General features: G+C 41.6%; 5 protein-coding genes across 10 annotated transcripts; 3 read left to right on the top strand and 2 right to left on the bottom strand.

Annotated features, from left to right (window-relative positions):
• Window positions 1–618: 618 nt before the first annotated feature.
• LOC119193958 (neuritin-like) lies at window positions 619–5139 on the top strand. The gene is made up of 3 exons (XM_037447917.2): window positions 619–886; window positions 1617–1767; window positions 2455–5139. The coding sequence occupies exons 1-3, from the start codon at window positions 835–837 to the stop codon at window positions 2687–2689; spliced, it is 438 nt and encodes a 145-aa protein (XP_037303814.1). The 5' UTR covers window positions 619–834; the 3' UTR covers window positions 2690–5139.
• A 398-nt stretch (window positions 5140–5537) lies between these two features.
• sys1 (SYS1 golgi trafficking protein) lies at window positions 5538–9085 on the bottom strand. 3 transcript variants are annotated; one of them, XM_037447914.2, is made up of 4 exons: window positions 8863–9085; window positions 7703–7959; window positions 7554–7621; window positions 5538–7472 (listed from the first exon to the last, which is right to left on the bottom strand). In XM_037447914.2, the coding sequence occupies exons 2-4, from the start codon at window positions 7862–7864 to the stop codon at window positions 7232–7234; spliced, it is 471 nt and encodes a 156-aa protein (XP_037303811.1). In that variant the 5' UTR covers window positions 7865–7959; window positions 8863–9085; the 3' UTR covers window positions 5538–7231. The 3 variants fall into 3 exon arrangements, with proteins under 3 accessions (XP_037303811.1, XP_037303812.1, XP_037303813.1); XM_037447915.2 differs by having other exon boundaries at window positions 8941–9085; XM_037447916.2 differs by lacking the exon at window positions 8863–9085 and adding an exon at window positions 8676–8795.
• LOC119193948 (peroxisomal succinyl-coenzyme A thioesterase-like) lies at window positions 8678–15167 on the top strand. 3 transcript variants are annotated; one of them, XM_037447887.2, is made up of 12 exons: window positions 11126–11288; window positions 11704–11777; window positions 12028–12237; window positions 12577–12676; window positions 13053–13243; window positions 13329–13504; window positions 13610–13726; window positions 13860–13942; window positions 14083–14176; window positions 14300–14380; window positions 14598–14733; window positions 14843–15167. In XM_037447887.2, the coding sequence occupies exons 3-12, from the start codon at window positions 12165–12167 to the stop codon at window positions 14941–14943; spliced, it is 1152 nt and encodes a 383-aa protein (XP_037303784.2). In that variant the 5' UTR covers window positions 11126–11288; window positions 11704–11777; window positions 12028–12164; the 3' UTR covers window positions 14944–15167. The 3 variants fall into 3 exon arrangements, with proteins under 3 accessions (XP_037303785.2, XP_037303784.2, XP_037303783.2); XM_037447888.2 differs by lacking the exons at window positions 11126–11288; window positions 11704–11777 and adding an exon at window positions 8678–8807; XM_037447886.2 differs by lacking the exon at window positions 11704–11777.
• Window positions 15168–15206: 39 nt separating this feature from the next.
• On the bottom strand, window positions 15207–16282 carry LOC119193959 (protein S100-B-like). The gene is made up of 3 exons (XM_037447918.2): window positions 16175–16282; window positions 15809–15952; window positions 15207–15353 (listed from the first exon to the last, which is right to left on the bottom strand). The coding sequence occupies exons 1-3, from the start codon at window positions 16178–16180 to the stop codon at window positions 15207–15209; spliced, it is 297 nt and encodes a 98-aa protein (XP_037303815.1). The 5' UTR covers window positions 16181–16282.
• Window positions 16283–18434: 2152 nt separating this feature from the next.
• inpp1 (inositol polyphosphate-1-phosphatase) lies at window positions 18435–22175 on the top strand. Of its 2 annotated transcripts, none has more exons than XM_037447898.2 (6): window positions 18435–19009; window positions 19616–19821; window positions 19897–19957; window positions 20215–20415; window positions 20511–20685; window positions 21136–22175. In XM_037447898.2, the coding sequence occupies exons 2-6, from the start codon at window positions 19618–19620 to the stop codon at window positions 21611–21613; spliced, it is 1119 nt and encodes a 372-aa protein (XP_037303795.2). In that variant the 5' UTR covers window positions 18435–19009; window positions 19616–19617; the 3' UTR covers window positions 21614–22175. The 2 variants fall into 2 exon arrangements, with proteins under 2 accessions (XP_037303795.2, XP_037303794.2); XM_037447897.2 differs by having other exon boundaries at window positions 18441–18990.
• Window positions 22176–22504: the final 329 nt, after the last annotated feature.

Here is a 22504-nt window from a genome sequence, read left to right as displayed (position 1 = left end):
CAAAGATGTTCGACTTAAAAGAAAAATGTTCTCACAACAATCTGGAATCATGTTTGGGCTTTTAAAATCATTAAAATATCAGCTAATTTATCTGGTGCTGTACAACGGATTTTTTTTAATAAATAGGGAATCAATAGTTTAAAGAAATCACAGTAAATATTACTGCTAATCAAATTAACGTAATTTGCTTTTTTTTCATTTGCATATGCACATATTTCAAAATGTATCCCAACTCAGCATAATAGCCTTACGCTTCTATGATACAGTAATGCACACATGGATACTTTTAAACGTTCCAAAAATCAGTTTATCCATGTGTTTAGTTGTGCAAAATTATAATACCCCAACATAGAAAATAATAGATACCTTAGAATTTCCCCAATTTTTTTGTTCTTGCTGTGCACAGGACTGCAACAGAATTACGCCTGCTCTCATGGACAATAATACACTTGGAACATAAGGCGCCAGTGTCAGATTTGACTGAGATACCAGATAATATCTACAAAGCATGAGCCGGTGTCCGGTAGCACTCGGGGGGGGGGCGTCCTGACACTTCTTCGTGTCTCTCAGGGGAGGTGAGAGCTGTCCGGTGCTGAAGGGGGCGGATGGGAGGGGGGGGTACTCAGCGCGCACCGGGGGGCAGGTAACGTCAGCAGTCGGCCGGAGCAGGGAAAGACTGTACACACACCCACCAAGTGTTTATCGGCGCTTAATCCCTGACACACACCTACACGCATCGATAATGAGCACTTAATCGGTTGCGCGTGACTCCTTGCGATCCACGAGCGCCTCGGCAGCATCCCGCGCCCTCGGCTCGGCTTGAAATGGGATGATATGGGATTTTTCATGTCGACGAAGATCGGAGGGATTCTTCTGTTCGCACTGGGTGAGACACCTCAAGCTGCTCCTTCGGGGTTTTTCCGGGGCTGCGACTCACTTTGGGTGGTTTGAGACGGAGAACTGCCGAACGCCTCTTCTTTCCCCGCATCGGAAATGTCACGCCATGGTTGCATGATCTTTATTTGTCTCCATCGGTGTTGCGTGATGGTTATCAGACCTGCACCGCTCGTAGTAGCCCACACCCATCGACAGTAGAAACTGGGTGCCCACACTTATAGGTGATAGTGTGCCTTGGGCCATGCAAGATCCAAAAATAACGAAAATACAATAAGCTGATTTATTTTGTCCAACCGCAAACTTTAGTATCATTCTTTGCTTAAATTGATCTAATTTTGCATTGTCCTCCTGCACAATATAGTGTCGACGTGTTTTAGCATTGTGTGGAAGGAATGTATGAGGCAGTGTTCAGGAGTATCATCTGTGGTGCTTCACAACCCACTGACGTTTGCCTAAAATAAAGTTGAAATGACAGGATTTCTTAAAGGCTGTTGAAAACACTTTAAAATGTTTACATATTATTTAGGAAAACTGTTTTTGTAAAAATAAAAAATAAAGTGTCATAATCATGAGCAGTATTTGATGCGGGGGGGATGTGGACAAAGATAAAACCATAATGAGACATGCTCCAGAGCCAAGAAAATCACCAAATTACAAATACATGTGTCTTTTTTGCCTGTGCCTATAAACTGAACTAAGCCGCCGTGTGTGTTTTGCAGTATTCCCGTCCCTGATGGTGTCAGGAGACTCAGATGTGAAGTGTGAGAACATTTACAAGGATTTTTCAGAGTGCGTCCTGGAGCTGGGAGATAGCATGGACAACTATCAGGAGAATGTGACCAGCGAGAGGGGTGTGGAAGCCGTGTGCAGGTGATAATAACTTTATGATTGATAGAGTTGAGTGTGAGAACAGAACACAGCATCTATTTGTGCACCTGGGACATCCCCAAAGGAATCGGTATGTGTTGAGATTGACTGTAACAAAAACCTTCTGTAAAATATGATTTACTACAGCACTGTGACCAAAGATGATGATTTCAGATAAAAAAGTATTCAATAGTGCACGCTTTGGTCAATAAGTACAGACATAAAGTGAAGTGTGCATCTCTTGATAGAATGCTGGAGAGAGAAAGAGCAGATGCCATGATCTCAGGGGGAGAATAGATAAATGAATAGTGTTAAGACACTGAGCCATTGTACTAAATAATTTATGACTTTGCCGCAGTAGTAATGAAATTCGAGGGGAGGATTTTTTTTGTCATAGTTACTGTCTGCACTACAGAACCTTTGCTTCAAGAGACAACGGTTTACACATCTGCCTTCTTGCAATTTCATCTGCGTTATTAGTCCATGTCTCATGCAGTTGCCATGGTAATTCAAGCTCAGTTTGACTTCCTTGAAGCCACCATCACCATCTGAGTGATAGATTACTGGCAAGCAAATTAATCCACAACAGCAAGTGCACGTCTGAAGGCTGTAGACAGGATGAATTTCAGAGTGCAATGGCAGACGCTGCCTTGATCTGATTTGATCTTTTCTTTTTTTTTTGTGCCCTAGCCACTGGGAAGCTTTCCATACATGTGCCCTCACAGCGCTGTCGGACTGCCAGGAGGAAGTCAGCTCCATCTGGGAGAATCTGAGGCAGGACTCCATGAAGATGCGCTTCCAGGGAAGTCTGTTCGACCTGTGCAGCCCCAGCTCCTCGCCCAGCATAAGTTCACCTCTCGCTGCCGTTGCCCTGCCGCTGATAGGCGGGCTGGTCCTGACCGGGCCCAACTGGTTCCCTGTGTAAATCGGGGCAGGGGGGTAAGACGAGGGCCTCCAAATCAGTTAGGGTCAGTCCTCCTGAGTTCAGACCTAAGGCCAAGGATTTAATAGGGATGAGTGAATAGTAACGATTATTTTAAGCCACCCGGGTCTGTGGCTAGCCAATCAATCAATCAATCAATCAATCAATCAATGTCTCCTCAAATACTTCAGCTTGATCCTGTAGTTGAGAAGACTATTTATCAGGCAGACTAAAGCAAACAAGCCAAGTATTGAAGGGTTTCAGATACAGCCAGACACCTGTGGCTCTGGGTTAGCAATATACAAGAAGTGGACCGATGATCATGATCTTTGGTACAATCTAATGCAATGAATACTAGATTGAACTTTATCAGGTTCGGTTTGATGGATTCAACTGAGGTCCTTTTTTAAAGCCGTATATTAGAAGATGTTCGGGTTTTCATTACATTCTGAGACGTTAACATGTGTTAATGTGTTTGCACTCCCAGTACGGGTTGATGATAGTTAAAAGAGTAGTTTGAGATTTTGGGAGTTGGCTAAGCAGATCTATACCACTCGCACACACTAAATGTAAAGATACTGCCAGTAGTTAGCGGTTAGCTTAGCTTAGCTTAGCACATAACTGCTGTAGCTGCTTCGAGCTGTTTAACAGTTTGACACTTTTGTACAAATGAATCACACGTTTTTATTAGTGAGCTATCGGCATGATTGGAGGGTGGATTCTGTCACTCTGTTTCCTCGTGTTTGCTCGACCCTTCGCTACACCAAGTCAACTGGATGTTGGCTGTAGCTTTACATTTTACATGTATAGACGTGAGAGTGGTATTGATCACATCTACGACCAAACAAGAAAGCAAATTTAAGCAATTTTATTCAGTGACCAAACCTTAAAACACAGAACCAGGCATTTATATGACGGACTTAATTACACAAGCAGCTAAACAACGTTCAGCTGTATTACAGGGGGAATGCCCCTTTAATCTGTTGCAATAACGTGTAATAACTGTTTGTGTAAGTGACAATCAAGCTACTTGTATAACACTTTGCCCCTCTAACACTTCGGCCTATTGTGGTTGATGTTGCATGGCTGCTATAAAGACACCAAAAACAACCTTATGAGCTCCCTATGAGCCTCGTCCCAAACTTTGGTTCAGTTTTATGATCGATCAAACTTCTAACCATTCGATGTTTGTGTAAAAAAGGAAATCTTAATTGTGAATGTTCAGTGTTTTTTCATTAATAACTGCTCTAATTTGTGTGAACATGCTCGTTGGCAATTAGCACAATATTACTAAAACTTTACTTTAAAGGCCCGAATAAACTTGGTATTTCATACAGCCAACAGGGGTGCAATATGTTACAGATCAGAAGACAAAATTATTTATAATATGCAAAAGCTAAACATTATTTTTGTAAAAAAGAAATCGTTGGTTGGTTTGTATCAATTTCATTTAAAGTTATGATTGACTCATGAATGCATTGCATTATTATAATATCAAACAAAACAAATTAACGGCTCAGTTGATCTGTTTCATGCTTTTAATCAATCTTGTCTGGAGAAATACCGGTTTGAAAAGCTTCAAAAGCAGCCACAACGACTGTAGATAATCTCAACAGAAAATACTATTACAGAATCAATTTATTGGGCATCATTCCCCTTCATTTGACATATTAAGTCATAAGACATGCGAGATATGACTTATAAAGGTTGTTCAATCACTATGGATCAGTAACTTGAGTTACGTTTTTATCAAAGAACCCGGTGTTTTTTGTACTTATACTGCAGTGTTTACCTCGATTCAGAGCAAACTGAAAATTAATGAGTGAAAGCATTGATTTATTTTGTTTGTTTTTCTAAAACTGTGTCACAATTTGCATATTTCCTTAGATTCTGGTCCTCATAGGCATTATGTCTTTGATCCCAAATGCATGAAAATGTTAATGACAGTGCTTAAAAATACTGAAAACGATGTTGTTTTCACCTTGGACAACATGTGTGGTGGTATTGATCTGTGCATGCAGTTAGGCTATAGTTCCTCAGAGTCTCAGCATCCTTTTCATGCAGGTTCATCACCCGCCCACTTCCATCTCCCTTAGCATGTTTGTTCTAGTTGTTTCTATTTATTTCATGCTGGCATTATGTCATCCATTGTGTATCTGGTGGGAAAGAGTATATAAACAGCTGTGATATCCTCAAAGCATGAGCAATACGTACAATCACTTCTTAAAGAGAGGACTCTGATCCCTTTGTAGGCTGTTGAAAAAAGCATGAAAATGATTATCATAATATCATACCACAAGAAATGAACCCTACCAACCGTTTAAACACGGAACGTTATATATTAGTGCTTTTCTTCAGTTTACTGATAAAAGAAGCACACTATTTACAATACTGTATAAAGCAATATATGGCAAAGTAATGTGTTTGTAATAATAAAAGCGCCATGTTTAAAACTGTGTGTGTGTGTGTGTGTGAGTGTAGCACCTTCAGAAAAACAGCAAAGATCTAGAAACACACAGGGGTGAAATAGTGAAGCTTTTAATCAATGCAGTAGCACAACTCACTTACTACAGCTTCTGTTTTTAGCCCTCCCTGAAGCAAAGTGTTGGTAATGAGCACCGCAACCAGTAGTTTTACTCGTTAGTACTTCTCCCATCTGCTCCTTTCCACTTGGACACTTCCAGAAGAGACAGTAGGAGACATTGAAGGATCTTGGCCCAGGGTGGAAATCCTTCAGAGACAGGTTTGTGGTTTGCCCCTCATTAGAGCTCCTATCTTTTGATGTCTGAAGCATAATGGCTAATTATTTCTTCACCTTCAGTTTCCTAACATAGATTTACAAGCATTCATATGAACTTGTATAGTGTTTTATTAAACCGCATATGATAACCAAAGTACTTGCAACATAATTCCTTGATGTTAATGCCAACACCCTGTATTTTAATCTTCAGCGAGGAGGACACATTATGTGCATGTTGTCTGTGTTGTTTCTGCAGTAGAAACAAGTCAAAAATAGGTCCATCTCTCTTTGTATTTAAACATCATAAAAAAAACTACAATTAAAACATTTATGGTTCAATAGAAAGGTGGCATTGCATGTGGAAACTTTCACATCAGCTGTCGCAAGAAACTATGAAATAGTAGCGATGCCTGGCTGGCCAGTGTTGTCATGGTTTCGAACAAAAAGATGGGTCGACACTTAAGGGATGTACGCGTAAATGCTTTCTTTGGAGGAGAGGACTGATACCACTCTAATGTTTGTGCATTTATGAAACTACAGCTAGATTTTTCCAATTTGCCAATCCATAATAAGAAAACCCCGGCTGGCGGTGGTCTTATATTAAATCAGCAGACATGAGAGGCATAATTGATGTCCTAACTCCACAATAAAGCTAATAAGTGAATCTCTCCAACTATTGTACAGCATTTAACCATCAATCTCTGCCTCAAAAGCAGACGAGAGATTTGAGCTGAAATTCACCACAGAATAAAAATATATTCTAATATATGTTCCAGGACTTGTTATTCTAAGAAAAAGTAGTTAAATTTAACAAAATAAACAGCTTTCTAAATGCCATCATATAATGAGAAGTGTTCCAGAAGCCACTAGTGCTGCACATTTCAGCACTTATCACATCACAGCCCCCACAGAAACACAGACAGCCTGCTGTCAGAACACAGCTGGTGGCTGACAAACCGTCCTCGAAGTGGCCCCCACGTCCGCATAATAAATCATGACGTAACGCGACGGAGACAAACAACGCAGGCTGTGGAATATGATGTACAAGCTCGACAAGGCCAAATCCAAGCATTGTGTGCAAAACGAATCGTAAGACCAATTTTATACTTTTATAGATTATGAAGCAAACATTTGGATTTAGAATGATTGATTGCTGCGTCGAAACACTTCAGCATACATGTTTACACACTGAACTTGTAACCCAACAAGAACAAGAAAACATAAAATCTCAACAGGTAACTTGCCGATTTTGCAGTGAATAAAATTTTAATTTTAAAACCAAAAATACCCTTTCACATCATGGTCACGTTTGATTGCCAACGAGGCCAGCTTGTAATTTTAGCAGCACAAAGTGGTAAAGAGAATGTTGCTGCTCTGCTGCTTTATAACAGTCTGCATTGTCTCTGAAGTTTAATTTATCATTTGAAGATGGGCACAAATCAGTGAAAAAATATCGCAATTCTTAAAAATGGAATGCAGGGTAATTAAAATGAACACAAAAGTGCAATTACATAAATAACATACAATACAGTGATGAGGTTCAGAGAATGGTGTAAATTGATATCTGCCTCTATGAGCAATAAAGCATGTATTTTGCTACACAGCTAATACTGTCCAACATTTATGAATAATAAATAGATCAGTTCATCTGGTTTATCAGTTGCAGAAAAAAGATGACAATCCAACATCTACGCTGAGGGAATCGCCTGCTTCCATTTCCTTTGAAAGCAGTGGAAAAACCTCCTCTGAGCGAGTTTCTCCGTAGTTAAACGTCCACAAATTTTCAACCTGGTATCGACAAAATTTCACAGGTTAGATTTGGGTCCACTATTGACTGGAATAGCCCCGAGCTCAGTCCGCATGCACAGGTACTCCCCGATTACAGCCATCAACACCATGCAGGCTCCATTGACGAGCCACCAGGACAGGGCAGATGGAAAATGAGCATTATAGATCCAGCAGGCAATCATATGGAAGAAGTGCACAGTGACCGTGAAGTCCAGGCACTGCTTTCCCCGGCGGATGAAGAACCACAGACCAAGGGCGCTGCAAGGAAAATGGCACAGACAGGTTACAATACAAGCCATGCTCCTTTATGTTTTAGTATGGTGTGTATAAACGACTTACGATGTAAGAGAGTTCAAGATGAATGCCATCATTGAGAGCCTGCCCTGAATTGTTGCAAAACCAAGGAGCTTTGAAAGCAGAGCAAAGATTTAAATACCACAAGAGCCACAGACATACACAGTGCAACTGACAGAGATCGTATCACTTACTTCATAGCTGAAGACCTGGTCCAATGACCGGTTACTTTGCACCAGACTGTCCACTCCAGCTAACCAAAAGCCCAAGAAGCTGTAGTAGATGCATTGCATCAACACGATCTGACTCACAATGAGCACCGGGTCCCAGATGTAGCTACGGAAGTGACTGCCCATTGCAGACCGATGTGACACCGACAAAGCGTGTTAACAGCTGGCCCTGAATGTCACCAGCTGGGCCATTTAGTTTGATCTGCGTGTGAGCTCAAATCCTGGAACAAAAGGACAAATTTAATCAAATGTATTAAGCTTAGCCCACAAAAACGTTTAAGCAGAAATAAATGTAGTACCATAGTATTTTTATTAAGAAAACAGCCCAAAACAATGCTTTTAAATAGCCTGTAACAGCCCTATTCCTATTTTAACAGAATTAGAAATACCCTATTAGCTTGTAATTACAAATTAGAGTCACAAAACTCATATGTTATGGGCTATTTAGTGTGACCATGACATTTGAATAATTTAAGCAGTACCAACCCAAGTTACTGCACAATGACAACTTCCAACGTTACTTTTTCAACAGGCCAGTAATGCAATATTGTCCTTTGTAATCTTTTATATCAAATTTCAACATTGAATAGACTTAAAGGTTATAATTTAACAAGTAAATGATATACTGTAGCTAATTAACCAAAGAAAATGAGTTCATGAAAGAATCTCCCTCCGTACGAGAGCATCTGCCCACCGTGTACTAGAATATCTTTAACTTACACACCAGTCAACATAAGTTAGTTAGGTACCATGAGGGAGTTCAGTTAGCTAACTTAGTCATTGTAGTTTGCTCTGCATGTGATAGTAAACCTCCTCTGGTGTGTCTGCCTCGCCTTGACTCAGGCAAGCACCTAACGTTAGTGTTAGCTAGCGCTGATCCCCCCACAAACACAGCGATTAGCATTGTAACGTTAGCAACTTTCATGGAACAGATTACCACTTGTTAGCACCATTTCGCCGCTGACGCAACGTTAAGCGCTCACCCCCGGGCCTTTCATTTAAAGCAAACATAAGAGCCGAGTTAACGGAGGCGTTAAATTCCGTATGTGAACAGCAAACCCGTAGTACGGTAAGTTATCTCTCTTGACTACGTGATGTTACAGCACCAACGAGCAACAACTTACCCGGTGCTAGCATGCGCGTTTTCTTTACGAGCACCAGATCAACTGTTCAAACTGAACACAGGGACCGCTGATACCGACCTGAGGCGGGTGCCGTGGGAACGGTAACCACTTCGGTTGCTTACAGTTTTCAAAACTTTACTGTCGAGGCCTAGTAATTGATTGTACCTTGTTAACAACACGGAAGTGAGGGCCGTGGATCCGGAAAGACAACTCAGTGCTAAAAATGTATTTTCAACGTAAAACTCCTTGGATTCATTACGTAGATGATCTGTTTGGATTTTCCCCACAAACGACTTGCTCTGGGGTCAAATTATTGCGTATATCTAACAATTAGTATATTATAACCATATCTGCGTTATAATACCTACTTCACTGTTTTATTATATTATTCTACGCAAGTGCCAAGTTTACTTTGAAATCCTAGCCACTTTTCTTTCCGTAAGATGTAAGTGTACTTTATAGTGGCCTAAAAAAAATCGTATAAAGACACGATAGTAGACAGTATGTCAAAATAATAATACACGTGTTTCACGTGTTTACAAACATAAGATAATAACAAATAGATAACAAAAAAGAAGATAATAGAACAATCAATAATGTAAACATTTACACACATTTAGACTTATAGATCTAAACATTTGATCTGTATGTAAAATATTTTATCTTTGAACAAATTTATCATTAACAGTTTGAAATTTCTTGAATTCCAAACTGTAAATCCTGTATGTAGAGATTGCTTGGACACATTCACAAGCAGAATATAATGCGTGACGTATAAACAAAAATGATTCACGTTTCAAGACTTGCGTAGCAGCATTTGTTTTCTAACTTAATACAGAGGGTTATGCAAGGCAACGGTCTACAGAGGCTACAGGCCTTTCCAGCACATAAGTTAAATGTTACATCAGATATCAGGTTTAGAGCCACCCAATGTAGGCCTGCAGGTCGGTCACATCCAAGTCTTTCCAACTCTCCCTGTACACACAACTGCACTCTCTCTCTCTCTGATCCAAGTCGATCCTTTTCCATTGATAGTGTTATGAAGAGCTCAAATGCTGATTTTATGTCATGGACTTGGCTGACAGCGTATCTGCCAGAACCTGGAAGCATTCTTATGACATTAGAAGCACTACCTGTTGTTCATGTGGGGAGAGTGTTTGCTGTTGGGTGAGAGACAACAGGAGGGTAAACAATGAGGGTATTATTCTCATCAGAGGAGGATGCCTCGTAATCAGGGTCCTCCTCAACATCATCTTTTGTCTCAGACACATTCTCTTCTACGTCACATGATCAAAGAGCTGTGAAAAAACCTCATTGACAGAAAATCTTTCTTTAGAAGTCATGTTCAGTTGAGAGAGAGAGAGCAGAATAATAAAGCACCCAAAGCACCAAGATAGATACTTTAGAAGGCTGCTGGTCAGGTGGTCAGTCTCACAGTAGCCCCTCGTGCAGCTCCCCCCCACCAAACCCAAATGGGTTCAAATGTGTTACTTTGTAGATTATTTGATAATATACTACAGGTCCAAGTGCTTGGGTTTGTAGGTGCAGATTTTGTGTCTGACCTGTCGACGACCTGATTTGTTTTATACATCTAAAACGGCCTGAGGTCAAATTGACCCCGAACAACACTGATGCGTACAACATGTGTACAGGACATTCAAAACATATCATCATGTTAATTTTTTGACCCAGTTGTCCCCGTTAAATTAGGAAAAGTCACACAATTTGAAGCAAAAAATGATGTTAGCTATCTATTTAGAGGCGTTAAACATCGAATGGGGTCAAATTGAGCCCAAAGGTAATAGGAGGGTTAATGTTTAACCGTGCAAAGCGTCAATGACAATCCTATTTCACTAAATAGACATCACCCGGTGTTACGTGCCTACTGGTTCGTCTACGCGTCCGTGTTTGTTTTCCCCCGACAGCGGCAGATGTTGCTGCCTCGGTCACCTGATTCGTCACATTCGCAAACATATTGCTGAAAATGTTCAAAATGCATCACATATACATTGCAGCGATTACATTGTATAAGTGAGCACTGCATCACTGCCACGTAAAAAGAGATTGAGGAAAAGATATTTATTAAAAGATCGCCACAACCTCAAAATAACAATACGTTCTATGACGCCTGCGATACGCCGTCGACCAATCGAGCTTATGAATTACCCAGATGTTTTCTATACATAAACTTGTGCATCGTCAGCGGCAAGAAAACGACAGGGTTCGAATTTGCGAATGTGTGACGAATCAGGTGACCGAGCTGGACAACGCGCAAATCGGAGCAAATGCACACGCGTAAACAAACCAGTTCAAAAGTTAAAAAACCAGTGGGCACGTAACACCGTCACCAGTCCGACAACTACAAACTAAAATGATTTCATGCATCCGTGTATTCAGGAACCTGGCATGTTTGCATCGGGCTGTGGGTAAGACAACTTTATTGTAGTCTAAGAAGTCTTTGAAGAACTTGGGTTGGTAATGAGCAGTGGGGTCTACTTTGACCCGGAGTGCATTTGCTGCTCTCAATACTGCAGGTCTTCAACTGTTTCATTTGAATGAAGTAGTGATTTAGATTTGTGTGACCATCTTAGCCTTTGATATTCTTACAAGTATCAGATTACTCTCAAACGTATTTATTAGAAATCACAAGTAGAGTAAATGTTAGGATTAATAAGACCAAAGAGGTATGTCTGTTTATTCATTCCTCCAAGCTCCACAAAGAAGTTATCTTTCTTCACCATTACTCTTTTTGAATCAGAACCTTAAAAAAAACTGGAAGTGTGCATTTATACTTTTTAAACTATATATACACACATTTTAAGATTGCATTTTCTTTAACAGTCTTCTGTCATGAATTTCTGCACTTACGTCAGTGAAAACAACGTGGCCCACACCTCGTCATTGGCTCTAGTTAGGTGAGTTTTGCAGAAGCACACAGTGGAGTAGAGAAGGGGAATGATTAATCACAGGGTTAGTGATTTGATTCCAAGTCCTCCCGTCCTCATGCCGAGCTCACATTAGGCGGGATAGTGACTCTGATAGGTGTGTATGTGGAAAACGTCTTCTGAAACTTGTCAACACATTGAAATAGTCATTTCTGAATTTGGTGAATCACCAATTATTTGTATTTCAAAGCTCAAAAGTACATTTTTCTTTCACCCGCAGCTGGAGTTCGGTGGAACAGCAGCTTTAAACCCGCTCCTCTGCTGACAGCTGCCCCTGTTCGCGCCCTAATAGATGAACACATCAGCATCAAAGGACGTTTCCTTCCACCACAGAGTCCCATCACAGTGTGTGCACAAATGCAAAGTGATGAAGGTGATCTTTGGGAGTCATTTGCCCATTATAACACAAATGCAGATGGCACTGTCAACTGTAAGTCCCGGTACAGTATATTTCCTGTTGGATTATATGTAATACTTTTGTAATAATTACTCTAAATATAATTCATCAACTGCAACATATTGAATTATACACAATATTTTGATTATGCTGATTATCTGATTATACAATTTATTAAAGCTAAAAGGAGATTTGAACTTTAAGTGCAATTAAGTGTAATCTAGTTCCAACTCATCAGCTAAAAACACAAATTGTAAAGGAAAGTAACAATATAACATTGAATCTATGTATTGTGGGAATGGATTTTTTTCTAATCAGATCATTCAGACTTGCAGTGATCTTCTACCCGCTGTGATTGTCTCTCGTCCAAAGTGAGCAGGGATCATTCAGTTGGGGGTTTATACTTGGGCTGTGAGCCAATGGGACTCTTCTGGGGATTACAGCCTGCTCCTGGTTCAAGAGAAGGTTTGAGGCAGGTGTTGAAAAAAAGCTGAATGACAAAGAAACCCCAACTTTTGAGTTGACTTTTGTAGTTGTAGCGAACCCCAAACACTTTATTTAAACACTGTAAATAACGGAACCTAACCCAACTCCAACTATTAATTGTTTAATTTAAACAAATGTAAAAAAAGGCGTTCATTCATTTTACATTTGAACCTTTCAGCAGTGAACTACCTGCAACAGAAATACTGACGCTGAATAAACCTGTCACCTCAGGTTTATTTAATCATGCCTTGTTTAAATCTTCATGACGTTCACACAGATGTGTTATTGACATTTTAGGAAGGGGGAATACTGACAAACTGACAAAAATGCTGAATGCTAAATTATTGAAACATTTGTTTCAGGTTGAGGAAAAAAAACGTAGAGACTCCATACGTAATGCTCCTGTCATTACTGGAGGGCCACGTGTCCCCCAGTGAGAGAAAGACGACGGAGCTGGCGGCAGTAAGTACTGAGCGCTGGTACATGGCACCAGGCGTACGGAGAACAGAGATCCGCCAGGATGGAGTTGTGGGGACGTTGTTTTTTCCGCCTGGTGAGCACACGTTTTAATGAATTCGCTCACCTTTTTTAAAGACTGTTTCTGACTGAACAGAACCTGCTTTACTGATTTCTTGCAGGCCCAGGCCCTTTTCCCGCTGTGTTGGACCTGTGGGGAATGGGTGGAGGACTGGTAGAGTACCGCGCCGCCCTTTTTGCATCCAAGGGCTATGCTAGCTTTTCTCTTGCCTACTTGGGGCACAAAGATTTGCCTGGACCTCACAATCGTGTCAATGTTGGCGATCCATATTTCAAAGTAGGAGACAATGCTTAATTTCCAGTTTAAAAAAAATATATATTTAGAATAACTTCCATTTACTTTGATTGTTTTATCATCCCTTTGACACATCTGTTTGGACAGTCAGCATACCGCATACTTCAAGATCATCGTCAGGTTGTTGCAGACAGAATTGGGATCGTGGGGCTCTCGTTTGGGGCCTACCTGAGCCTCAGAATTGCCACCAGAGTTGGTGTCAAGGTATGTTGGAAAGGACTTTCTCCGTCAACCATTTCTTTATCGACTCGCTGATCAACTAACAGGTATGTGTTAAATCACACATGTTTCTGGTGACGTCACATTGCATTTCAACAGTAAACGTTTTCTCCTCCAGCCTTCCTGTTTGGTTTGTATCAATGGCCCAGTAGGAAGCACCATGCTCACACATGCAGATGGCCGGACTGAAAACTTTGAAAAGTAAAGTGTTTGTATAGGTATAATAGGGAATATAAAATTGAAGTGCTTAATTAATTGAAATCTACTAAATAGCTTCACAGGCTTTGTTTTCAACTATTTCTCCAGTGGCTGTATTTTTACCTGCTAACTTGTCCTTTTAGTGAGCAGAGATATTGGCGGTTTGATGATCAAGGCTGTGTGAGTTTTAAAGAAATGTCCTTGCCTGCAAACCTTCCCCCTGAGAGCAAAGTGAAGGTGAAGACAGTACCAATCCACAACATGACTTACAAAATATTAAGACAATATGCACATTCGTTTTTTTGTATTGATTAAATAAACTCTGCTCAAGAATGACATCTAGGGTTTTCTTTTTTACAGCTAGAGGACCTTCCCTGTCCTTTAATGTACATAGTGGGTGAAGATGATCTAAGTACCTCAAGTATGGAGAACGCAAACCTGGTAAACTACATTTTAAATGATATTACTGAAAAAGCATCTTTATCTTCTCCTTCATTTATTATATTTGGTATGTCAAACTTCTGAGTAGTCTTGATCTCACACATGTTCACTTCAACTTTTTTATATTTAAATATTTAAGCTTTGAGATTCACTTAATAGTGTTGTGTTATAGACTCACCTTCAGGTTATTGGTTAGCGCTGTTTTGATTGTCACCAGATCGAGCAAACCCTGAGGGCCGCAGGTAAATCCCAGCTGTTCACCCTGTTGTCCTACCCCGGTGCCGGTCACCTGATTGAGCCGCCGTACACACCAAATTCAAGAGTGTCCCTGTGGAGCTTCAAACCAAGGAAACGTGAGCTTTATTCATGAGCTGCAGCTTCCCTTCAGAGAAGTCCTATTTCATACTCGTCATTGCACTTTGAACATTAGACTGATCACGATGCTGTTTTTTTCCTCCGCAGTGTACACTTTGTGGGGAGGTCAGCCCGCGTCTCATGCTGCTGCACAGCAGGATGCCTGGAAGAAGATCCTGGATTTCCTGGACAGTCATCTGAGACGGTGAATCTGTGGTACATCTGAAGATAGGAAATTCTGACTTCTGTTCATGAGGGATTTCAGATGCAGTGACACCAACGGCCATTGTAGCAGATGTATGTTTCTTTATGTATTGTCCTCATGCATACATTTTTATTAATGCAACAAACTTTTACTACACCAACCATGTAACAAAGAATCATCTTGTAGTAAAAAACCTTCTCAGACACTAATAAAATGTTTCGGACACTCTTGGGGATCCTTAAATGTTTAATGAGTAATGACTAATTATTATGGTTGTTTTGGGACGAACAGCTCGTTGCATGCTGAGGTAACCATGGCGACGAGGCCGATGAACTCTTTGAAGTCAATCTCTAGGTCTCCGTTCTGATCGAGGTCCGCAAAGAGCTTATCCAGGGTGTCTTTTTCCTTGATTTTCTGTCCAGCGGGAAAATTGAATGACAGTAAATAAATATATCGATAAATTGATAAGTTAATAAATAAATCTGGTTTGATGAACCTCTGGCAACTATGAAACGGTAACATGTGTGCATATCATGTCACCTTAAAGCTGAGCAAGTACCTAAGGCTTTATTAAAGCTATACATCAAAGCTTTGTACTTTAATCTGACAAATAAATGTAACTCTCAAATAAATTTACCAGTGTGAAAAGAATAATATTTGCATATTAATATCTAGAAATCCTCACGGACAAGTGTCTAAAGTGTACTCTAATTGACTAAATGGACTACAAAAACATGATGTCTAAATAAAAACACACACACAATGTTCCCCACTCTTAATAGACCTAAAAATGCTAAATCCTAAAGTTGTTTTTAAGAGCATTATTCTGCACAGTTCAATTACAATTATTTCACACTTCTATAACTTACCATGATGAAATTACTCATCTCATTGTGGATAAGCGCTCTAAGATCGTGTTTCTTCAGACTGGATTTTTGTCCGGAGTATTTGTGGAAAACTTTGATTATAGTGACTATGCCTCTCTCCAGCTTTGACATATTGTTTGTTGAGGCCTGCAACAAACCACAATACAAAGACATCTGTTCTATTCTCACATAAAGATGTTGTGATAAAGATCCACATTCAACACAGTTTAACACAATACAATTCACACACAATACATTCACTGGAAATGCTATATTTGTATAATCTTGTCTAATCTAGAAAAATAAAAACCTACCATCTAATCTAGAAAAATAAAACCCTACCATTTACTCCACCATTATATTTCTTACCTCCATCTGAAGGAAGTCTTCTGTGCAGTAAGGTTCCTTGTGTAACTGACGGCTCGTCCAGCAGTGTGTGGACAGCCTCGCCCGGTTCACTGAGGACCCTGAACTGGATTGATCAACCACACAAAGGCTTCCCCTCTGATGCGTAATGGATGACTAATGGATTTCAGTCGCCAGAGCTTTGACCAAAATCATTTGCCCTTAAAATGAACCATTCTCAATGTTGGTTTCTCCCATTAGCCGTGTGTGTGTATGTGTGTGTGTGTGCTTGTGCGTGTGTAATTGAGTTTAAGAAGTACATAATGGAAGCTTTTTCCTGTTGTCAATTTTGAATCCACCAAATGTGGTCTGTTAAATGCCACAATGGTTTTTAGTGCTCCCGATAATGTCCAGCATATGAGGTGTACAGTTTTGTTATAAAACCAACCTTTATGACACATCAAAAAATATGGTTGAATAATACATAGAAGTGAGCCTCTATTTGTATATCACCCTTTGTAAAAAGCAGAAAATTGTGTCAAATTAAAGTTCCTTTAAAACAAATACATTTATTGAGAACATCCAGGGCGACTGTAGGAACAGTTGTACATGGATGAAAAGACGAATACCTGGAGCTCTTTAAGTGGACGAAAAGCTTTGAACACATTTTCTGGTCTTTTTGAAAATATTAAACAACAATATTTCAGCGTTTAATTTAATTACATGTAGTCACTTTGTTCAGCACCATATCCTTTTCCATACTGCTTCAACTCCTGCGTCACTGCATTCAGTAGCAGCGTAGTTGACCTCTGAAAACAATGAATGTACGGATGCAATCTTGAGTAAAGAGACAACTGAATGCAAATGTTAGCATTGTTGGCCTCCATGCCAACATTTTAAAATGCCCCAATTAAACTATGTTATCTACAATGTGTGGTTACGTTAAGAGTTCTTTATGAAAAAGTGTGAAGGTCAGAAAAGGACTAATTAGGTCATTGCCATTTTGAGGCAAACAACTGAGTTCTTGTTTTATTATTTTCATAAAACTTAGCTGCAACATAACCCTCAGCTACACTAAAAGAAGTCAAAAACCAAAGAGGTTAAACTCAAGAGGTTAAACTCAAACCACAAATCGTGTAGTTTGATTTACCCTGAGATGGGAAACTCTGAGTTTTGGGTTTCAGAACAGCTGTTGGTTCAATCAACTCGCAGTAGGTTGACTTGAGTTGAGCGCGTGCACTGAAGGCAGCATGAATGGAGCCATGATACAACGATTTACCATGGCAACGACCACAAACAATCGGTCGTCACCCCTTTTGAGCTGGAAATATTAATGCAAGCGTACGGTGAGTATGAACCGTATTCAGAAACAAAGCAACACGCTACTGCAGCAAAAGACAGAGAAACTTGGGAGAAAACTGCTGCTCGTTCCAGTATAGTGTTGTCAGGAATATTTAATGTAAACACTAATCATCATCCATACGTTTGACTAATTCCCAGTGGGAAATTACATGTTTTACACTCTGTTAGAATGCACTACACACAGGCTTGAAATACACACCATGCTCATATTTAATCACAAAAATAAAAATGGTATTAAACGTGCTGTAGGGGACTGCCGTATAATGCATCCTTTGGAACTCCTATTTAATGTCTCTCACTGGTTTGTGTCCAGGGAACAAACACGTTTAAAAGATGTTTCACACATTTCTCATGGCTCTGCATACAGTAGCTTTTATTCATATTCTCTGCTAATTACTTGTATCATTTAGAGTAATTAGAGTAAATGTGTTGTACATGTATTGTACATCATTTACATTTTTTATTCTGTACACGTGACACCTGTCACACCTTGCAGCCTGTCCATCCCGGGAGAGGGATCCCTCCTCTGACGTTCTCCCTAAGGTTTCTTCACTTTTTTCCCCCATTGAAGGGTTTTTTCATTTTTTGGGTGTGAGGGTTTCGGGACAAAGGACGTTGCATGTGAGAGCATGTCCACGATGGGTGACGTTAGATATATGACGACGGATGAGGTTATGGACATATTTGATGGACTGGACAGTGTTCTCTCCCGACGTTTAACACCATGCGAAGTAAAACCGCTTCTTCATCAACAGGATCGTCCAGAAAAGGACATGCCAGGTTCAAGAAACATCAGTCTTTAACGTGACAGAGATCTTTTTATTTCATATATGGAAACTGCGCTAAAATCTGCCTGATTCAGAGTATGAATGAATGAGGAAATGAAAGCGCGCTGTGTCATTGGCTGGCTGCTGTCAGAGGGAGGAGCCTGTAAAAGAAACTCGAGGTTTATTGAAGAAAACCTGCTCCCGACCAGGTTAGGTTCACAGGCCCAGTTAACGTAGCTACTGACCCTGAGGTTTAGTTACCTCCCTTTCTGAAACAAACAACCCAGAGTTTACCTTATCTCAGGGTTAATTTACTCTGCGTTTTCACTAAACCTGATTTCCCCTGGTCTCAACGAAGAGTCATATTTCTATCTCCTTCAAGAATTACAACCTCCGACCTCGGAAGTTCGAACTTCCCATTTGCCTCTGAACGCAGCGCCGCAGCGCTTCCGGATGCCGCTCGTTTAAAGAGCTCACCGAGCCCTCCCTCCGGGCGGCCCGGCCGTGATGTGAGATGTATCCGCCCTTCCGTCGAGAGGAAGCTCGCACTGAAGTAGAGAAATCCGAGTGTTAATGAGGCGTTTTAACAGCGCGTCGCACGGAAACTCTGCGTCCCCTCAGACTCCAATCATCTGCGTTTGGCGACTTAAACGCGGACGGGGAAAATAGATCTGACGGAACAGAAAGCGGCGGACGACCGAAAAACAATCGGTGTGTAAGCCGTGTTTTGGTATGAATGTCATGTTATTTTTGGTTTTTGAACTCATTCGCTACATTACCTAAGGTCACAAATCTAAGCTAAACCCGAGCAAACATGTTCACTGGGATGTTTAGTGATGTTGAAATAGTTTGCTGACTAAAGGGGGATGCAATTAGAAATCAACACATATTTACAATACATTGAGTCCATGGAGGCCTTTTTCCATCCTAGGTGAAGTTTTTGTGTGTTATATTCCTGTACATTCATACTACCCAGCAGTGTGTAGGTGGCACTAAATAGTCACTGTTATTTTTACCCCAGTTTATGACTGTAATATGATGCAGTTTTTCTACATAATAATATTTGAATGTTCTCGGAAGGACTATTTGAAAGTTGAGATTATCAGTGTTTATGGTGAGGACTTTTCAAGCTGCGTACCTGTGAGGCATTTGCCTTCAGCAGAGAGACTGTGAAGGTTGACCTCAAGCCGCATACTCTCCTCCCACACACACATCATTTTTTTTTTCTTTCTTTCTTTCTTTTTGACCCGTTTTCATTTTAAGGCTATAATTAGCTCGGTACGTGCAAGTGTGACCAGACTCTTCTTTCACACGTTGAATAAACCCCTCTGTTCAGGCATGGCTGATCTCCTGAGGCTGCTGCTCCGGGTCGCCGAGAAAGCGGCCGACGTGGCTCGGGTCTGCAGGCAGGAGGCTCCTCTGTTTCAGCTGCTCGTCCAAGAGAAGACCGGAGACGACAAGAACAAGAAGTTCGTCCAGGACTTCAAGACGCTTGCTGACGTGGTGATCCAGGAGATGATCCGGCATGACATCGGCGTTCAGGTAGGAGAAGTGAAGAGTGGGCCCGTCTGAATCCACCGGAGTTTGATAATCATGTTCTATCTTTTCTTGGGTCAGTTCCCTGAGATGGAGGGCTTCATTCACGGAGAGGAGTCCAACAAGTTTGAAAATGGGCTTGGTAAGGACTTGTTATTGTTCTTTTGTGGTCAGATGGTACATTTTCCTAAATAATAATGGTGTATAATCAGTCTGGCTTTAATTCTTCAAATCCAAAACTGGAGGCCAGGTATTTTTCCCGTGTTGGAGAACTTGTGCTTCATATTCTCTTTTTAAAGAGGGATCATGTGAAACTGAAATTATCTGGTGAAAGAAAAGTAATTTGAGTTCCCTGGAGATGCCACTGTGTATGTTTAAAAGGAACTTTTGATAATCAAGGGGAGAGCGTGGCGGTCACGGTGTGCGGCACGCAGCAGGAGACCGCAGCGCTGCTGGCCACGGTGCTGGACGGGAACCACACAGCGGCGTCTCTGCTGGCGCGAGCCATCCACCAGGACCCGGCGACCATCGACGCCCACACGGACAGTCTGACGGTGCCCCTCAGCCCCTCAGAGCTCGGCATCTGGATCGACCCCATAGGTGAGGGCTTTGGCCGCCTGATGCGCTGGCGTTATCCGGGGGGGGAAGGGCCGCCGAGAGTTGAGGCTCAGCCAGTTTTCTTTCCGTTTTCCCAGATGCTACCAGCCAGTACATAGAGGGCAGGGAGGAGGTGCTGGAGGAAGGCCGCCTGGCTCCCTCAGGGCTCCACTGCGCTTTGGTCCTAATCGGGGTTTATGTCCGGAGCACAGGCGAGCCCGTCATGGGCGTCATCAACCAGCCGTTCAACCACAAAGACCCAGCAGGTGGAGGGTAAGTTCGGATCAACGCCTCTGCAGTGTGCCGTCCTCTAGTTAGTGAGGGTGTCGTATTGAGAGATGTTTTGTATTTAGGTGTTGAAAAATTGCCACTGAGATATTTTTAAAATCCAAAGTGTTTTCCTTCTCCGGGAAATAATCTACAGCTGCCTCTCGCTGAATCTTTATTAAAATATACCGTTTGGCGCCATGTCCCAGTTTGAGTTGGATCAGTCAGGAAGCAGCTGGGAGCGTTTTAAATGACGAGGGGACATCCAGCCAATAAAACCCCTGAACCGTGTGAACCACTCTGTAACCAAGATGTTATGAGATCCAACACATGAGCATTTGACCTAAAAGCAGCTATATCCGTTGTCACGGATGCGGCTTCTAAAAAAACCCTCCAAATGACCGACATGCAAGCATTTAGAACTTATTCTCAACCTACTAAATGTTGCGTTCACAGCTGGAGGGGCAAGCATTTCTGGGGGGTTTCCTGTGGCAGCATCAACGTCTGCTCGGTGTCCCGGCCAGAAGCTGCACCAGGACCGGGGCTGTCTGTGGTGCTGAGCTCCAGCGAGAAGCCTGTGGTCAAGGAAGCCCTGAGCTCTCTGTGCGGCCCTGACAAGCTGATGTACGCCTCCGGAGCCGGCTACAAGATCCTGTGCGTCATTCAGGGCCTGGCCGACGCCTACGTCCTCTCCGAGGGGAGCACCTTCAAGTGGGACTCGTGCGCTCCTCACGCGCTGCTCCGAGCCCTCGGAGGGGGCGTGGTGGACCTGGCCGAGTGTCTGCGGACCGATCACCTGATGGAACTGACCTATCATCAGCCCGACACCGAGTGCAAAGGAGCGGAGCGCTGGGCCAACCGCGGCGGCCTGGTGGCCTATCGAGACTGTTCTCAGCTCCGCAGCGTCATCGCACCTCTGAGGGACAAGCTGTAGTTGAAAGAGCAGTGGGATGCTATTGCTGCGTATATCATCATATTCATTCTAGATTACTAGAGAAAGGGTGGTGCACAGGTTGAAATATTTTAAATATAAACAATACTGTCTTGTTTTTAAGCAGATGTATGTGTAACTATTACAGGACCAACATCTGATCTGGGCCAAATAATGCTTTTTAAATAATGTATGTTTATTTTCAGTTTAGAAAGATTTGTCCAGAGAGCCAAGTTAAGGATGAGAAATAAAGTCTTCAGGAACAAAGAAAACAAACAGGTGATGCTCATCAAATATGAAGGCGGCTGTTTTGCTCTGTTAAATCAATATAGAAAGAAAACCGAGAAAAGAATGCTGATGTTCTCAGTATTTGTAACCAGCTGATAAAAGTTCTGACTATCAATGCGTCCTGGAGGTCAAGGTGACAGAAAAATAGTTTTGCAACCACTGATCTTCAGTAAAAATAAGCGTTATTAAGTCTATTTCACCGATGACTAAGCTGCGATTATTTGTTTTATGTAACACAGACCCAAAATGCATTCATTAAATATACTTTGTGACAGTGGTAACTGGTTTCTGGCTGAGACAAAGGGTTTCTTTTGGATTTATTGGGAGTTTAAGTTGCAGTTGTGAGAAGTGAATTAAGTTTTTCCACCCAATCCAACCTGTAAATGGTCCGAAGTCAAGTGAGTGAGTCGATAACCTGCACCCCCTCTGGAACAAGTCCTTTCAAGGAGCAGAGGGGCGGACGTGTTTGCTTTGTTGGCCAAAGCACCACCAGTGAAAAAGGTCAGAATAGAAACCCCATATGAGGTAAAACAGCAACACAGTGGGGAGCTTTAAGTCAAATGTAGTACTGAAGGATGTTCCCTTTGCAGGCTAACAAGCTTCTCT

Source organism: Pungitius pungitius, chromosome 8 (assembly GCF_949316345.1).
Source record: "Pungitius pungitius chromosome 8, fPunPun2.1, whole genome shotgun sequence".
In the NCBI taxonomy this organism is placed as follows: domain Eukaryota; kingdom Metazoa; phylum Chordata; class Actinopteri; order Perciformes; family Gasterosteidae; genus Pungitius; species Pungitius pungitius.
The sequence above is the reverse complement of the archived record's forward strand: the minus strand, read 5'-3'. Positions and strand labels throughout refer to the sequence as shown.

What these genes read in the sequence shown, in the direction of transcription:
- inpp1 (XM_037447898.2), top strand. Translation starts at nt 19,618, where the DNA reads ATGGCTGATCTCCTGAGGCTGCTGCTCCGGGTCGCCGAGAAAGCGGCC. An exon ending in GGCATGACATCGGCGTTCAG is followed by an intron (nt 19,822 to 19,896) that starts GTAGGAGAAGTG and finishes TTCTTGGGTCAG; the next exon opens with TTCCCTGAGATGGAGGGCTT. An exon ending in AAAGACCCAGCAGGTGGAGG is followed by an intron (nt 20,686 to 21,135) that starts GTAAGTTCGGAT and finishes TTGCGTTCACAG; the next exon opens with CTGGAGGGGCAAGCATTTCT.
- LOC119193959 (XM_037447918.2), bottom strand. An exon ending in AGATGAGTAATTTCATCATG is followed by an intron (nt 15,354 to 15,808) that starts GTAAGTTATAGA and finishes CCCGCTGGACAG; the next exon opens with AAAATCAAGGAAAAAGACAC.
- LOC119193958 (XM_037447917.2), top strand. Translation starts at nt 835, where the DNA reads ATGGGATTTTTCATGTCGACGAAGATCGGAGGGATTCTTCTGTTCGCA. An exon ending in GATTCTTCTGTTCGCACTGG is followed by an intron (nt 887 to 1,616) that starts GTGAGACACCTC and finishes TGTGTTTTGCAG; the next exon opens with TATTCCCGTCCCTGATGGTG. An exon ending in GGTGTGGAAGCCGTGTGCAG is followed by an intron (nt 1,768 to 2,454) that starts GTGATAATAACT and finishes TTTGTGCCCTAG; the next exon opens with CCACTGGGAAGCTTTCCATA.
- LOC119193948 (XM_037447886.2), top strand. Translation starts at nt 11,234, where the DNA reads ATGATTTCATGCATCCGTGTATTCAGGAACCTGGCATGTTTGCATCGG. An exon ending in TGCAGATGGCACTGTCAACT is followed by an intron (nt 12,238 to 12,576) that starts GTAAGTCCCGGT and finishes TCTCGTCCAAAG; the next exon opens with TGAGCAGGGATCATTCAGTT. An exon ending in GGTTCAAGAGAAGGTTTGAG is followed by an intron (nt 12,677 to 13,052) that starts GCAGGTGTTGAA and finishes CATTTGTTTCAG; the next exon opens with GTTGAGGAAAAAAAACGTAG.
- sys1 (XM_037447914.2), bottom strand. Translation starts at nt 7,864, where the DNA reads ATGGGCAGTCACTTCCGTAGCTACATCTGGGACCCGGTGCTCATTGTG. An exon ending in ACCAGGTCTTCAGCTATGAA is followed by an intron (nt 7,622 to 7,702) that starts GTAAGTGATACG and finishes CTGCTTTCAAAG; the next exon opens with CTCCTTGGTTTTGCAACAAT. An exon ending in ATCTTGAACTCTCTTACATC is followed by an intron (nt 7,473 to 7,553) that starts GTAAGTCGTTTA and finishes TTTTCCTTGCAG; the next exon opens with CGCCCTTGGTCTGTGGTTCT.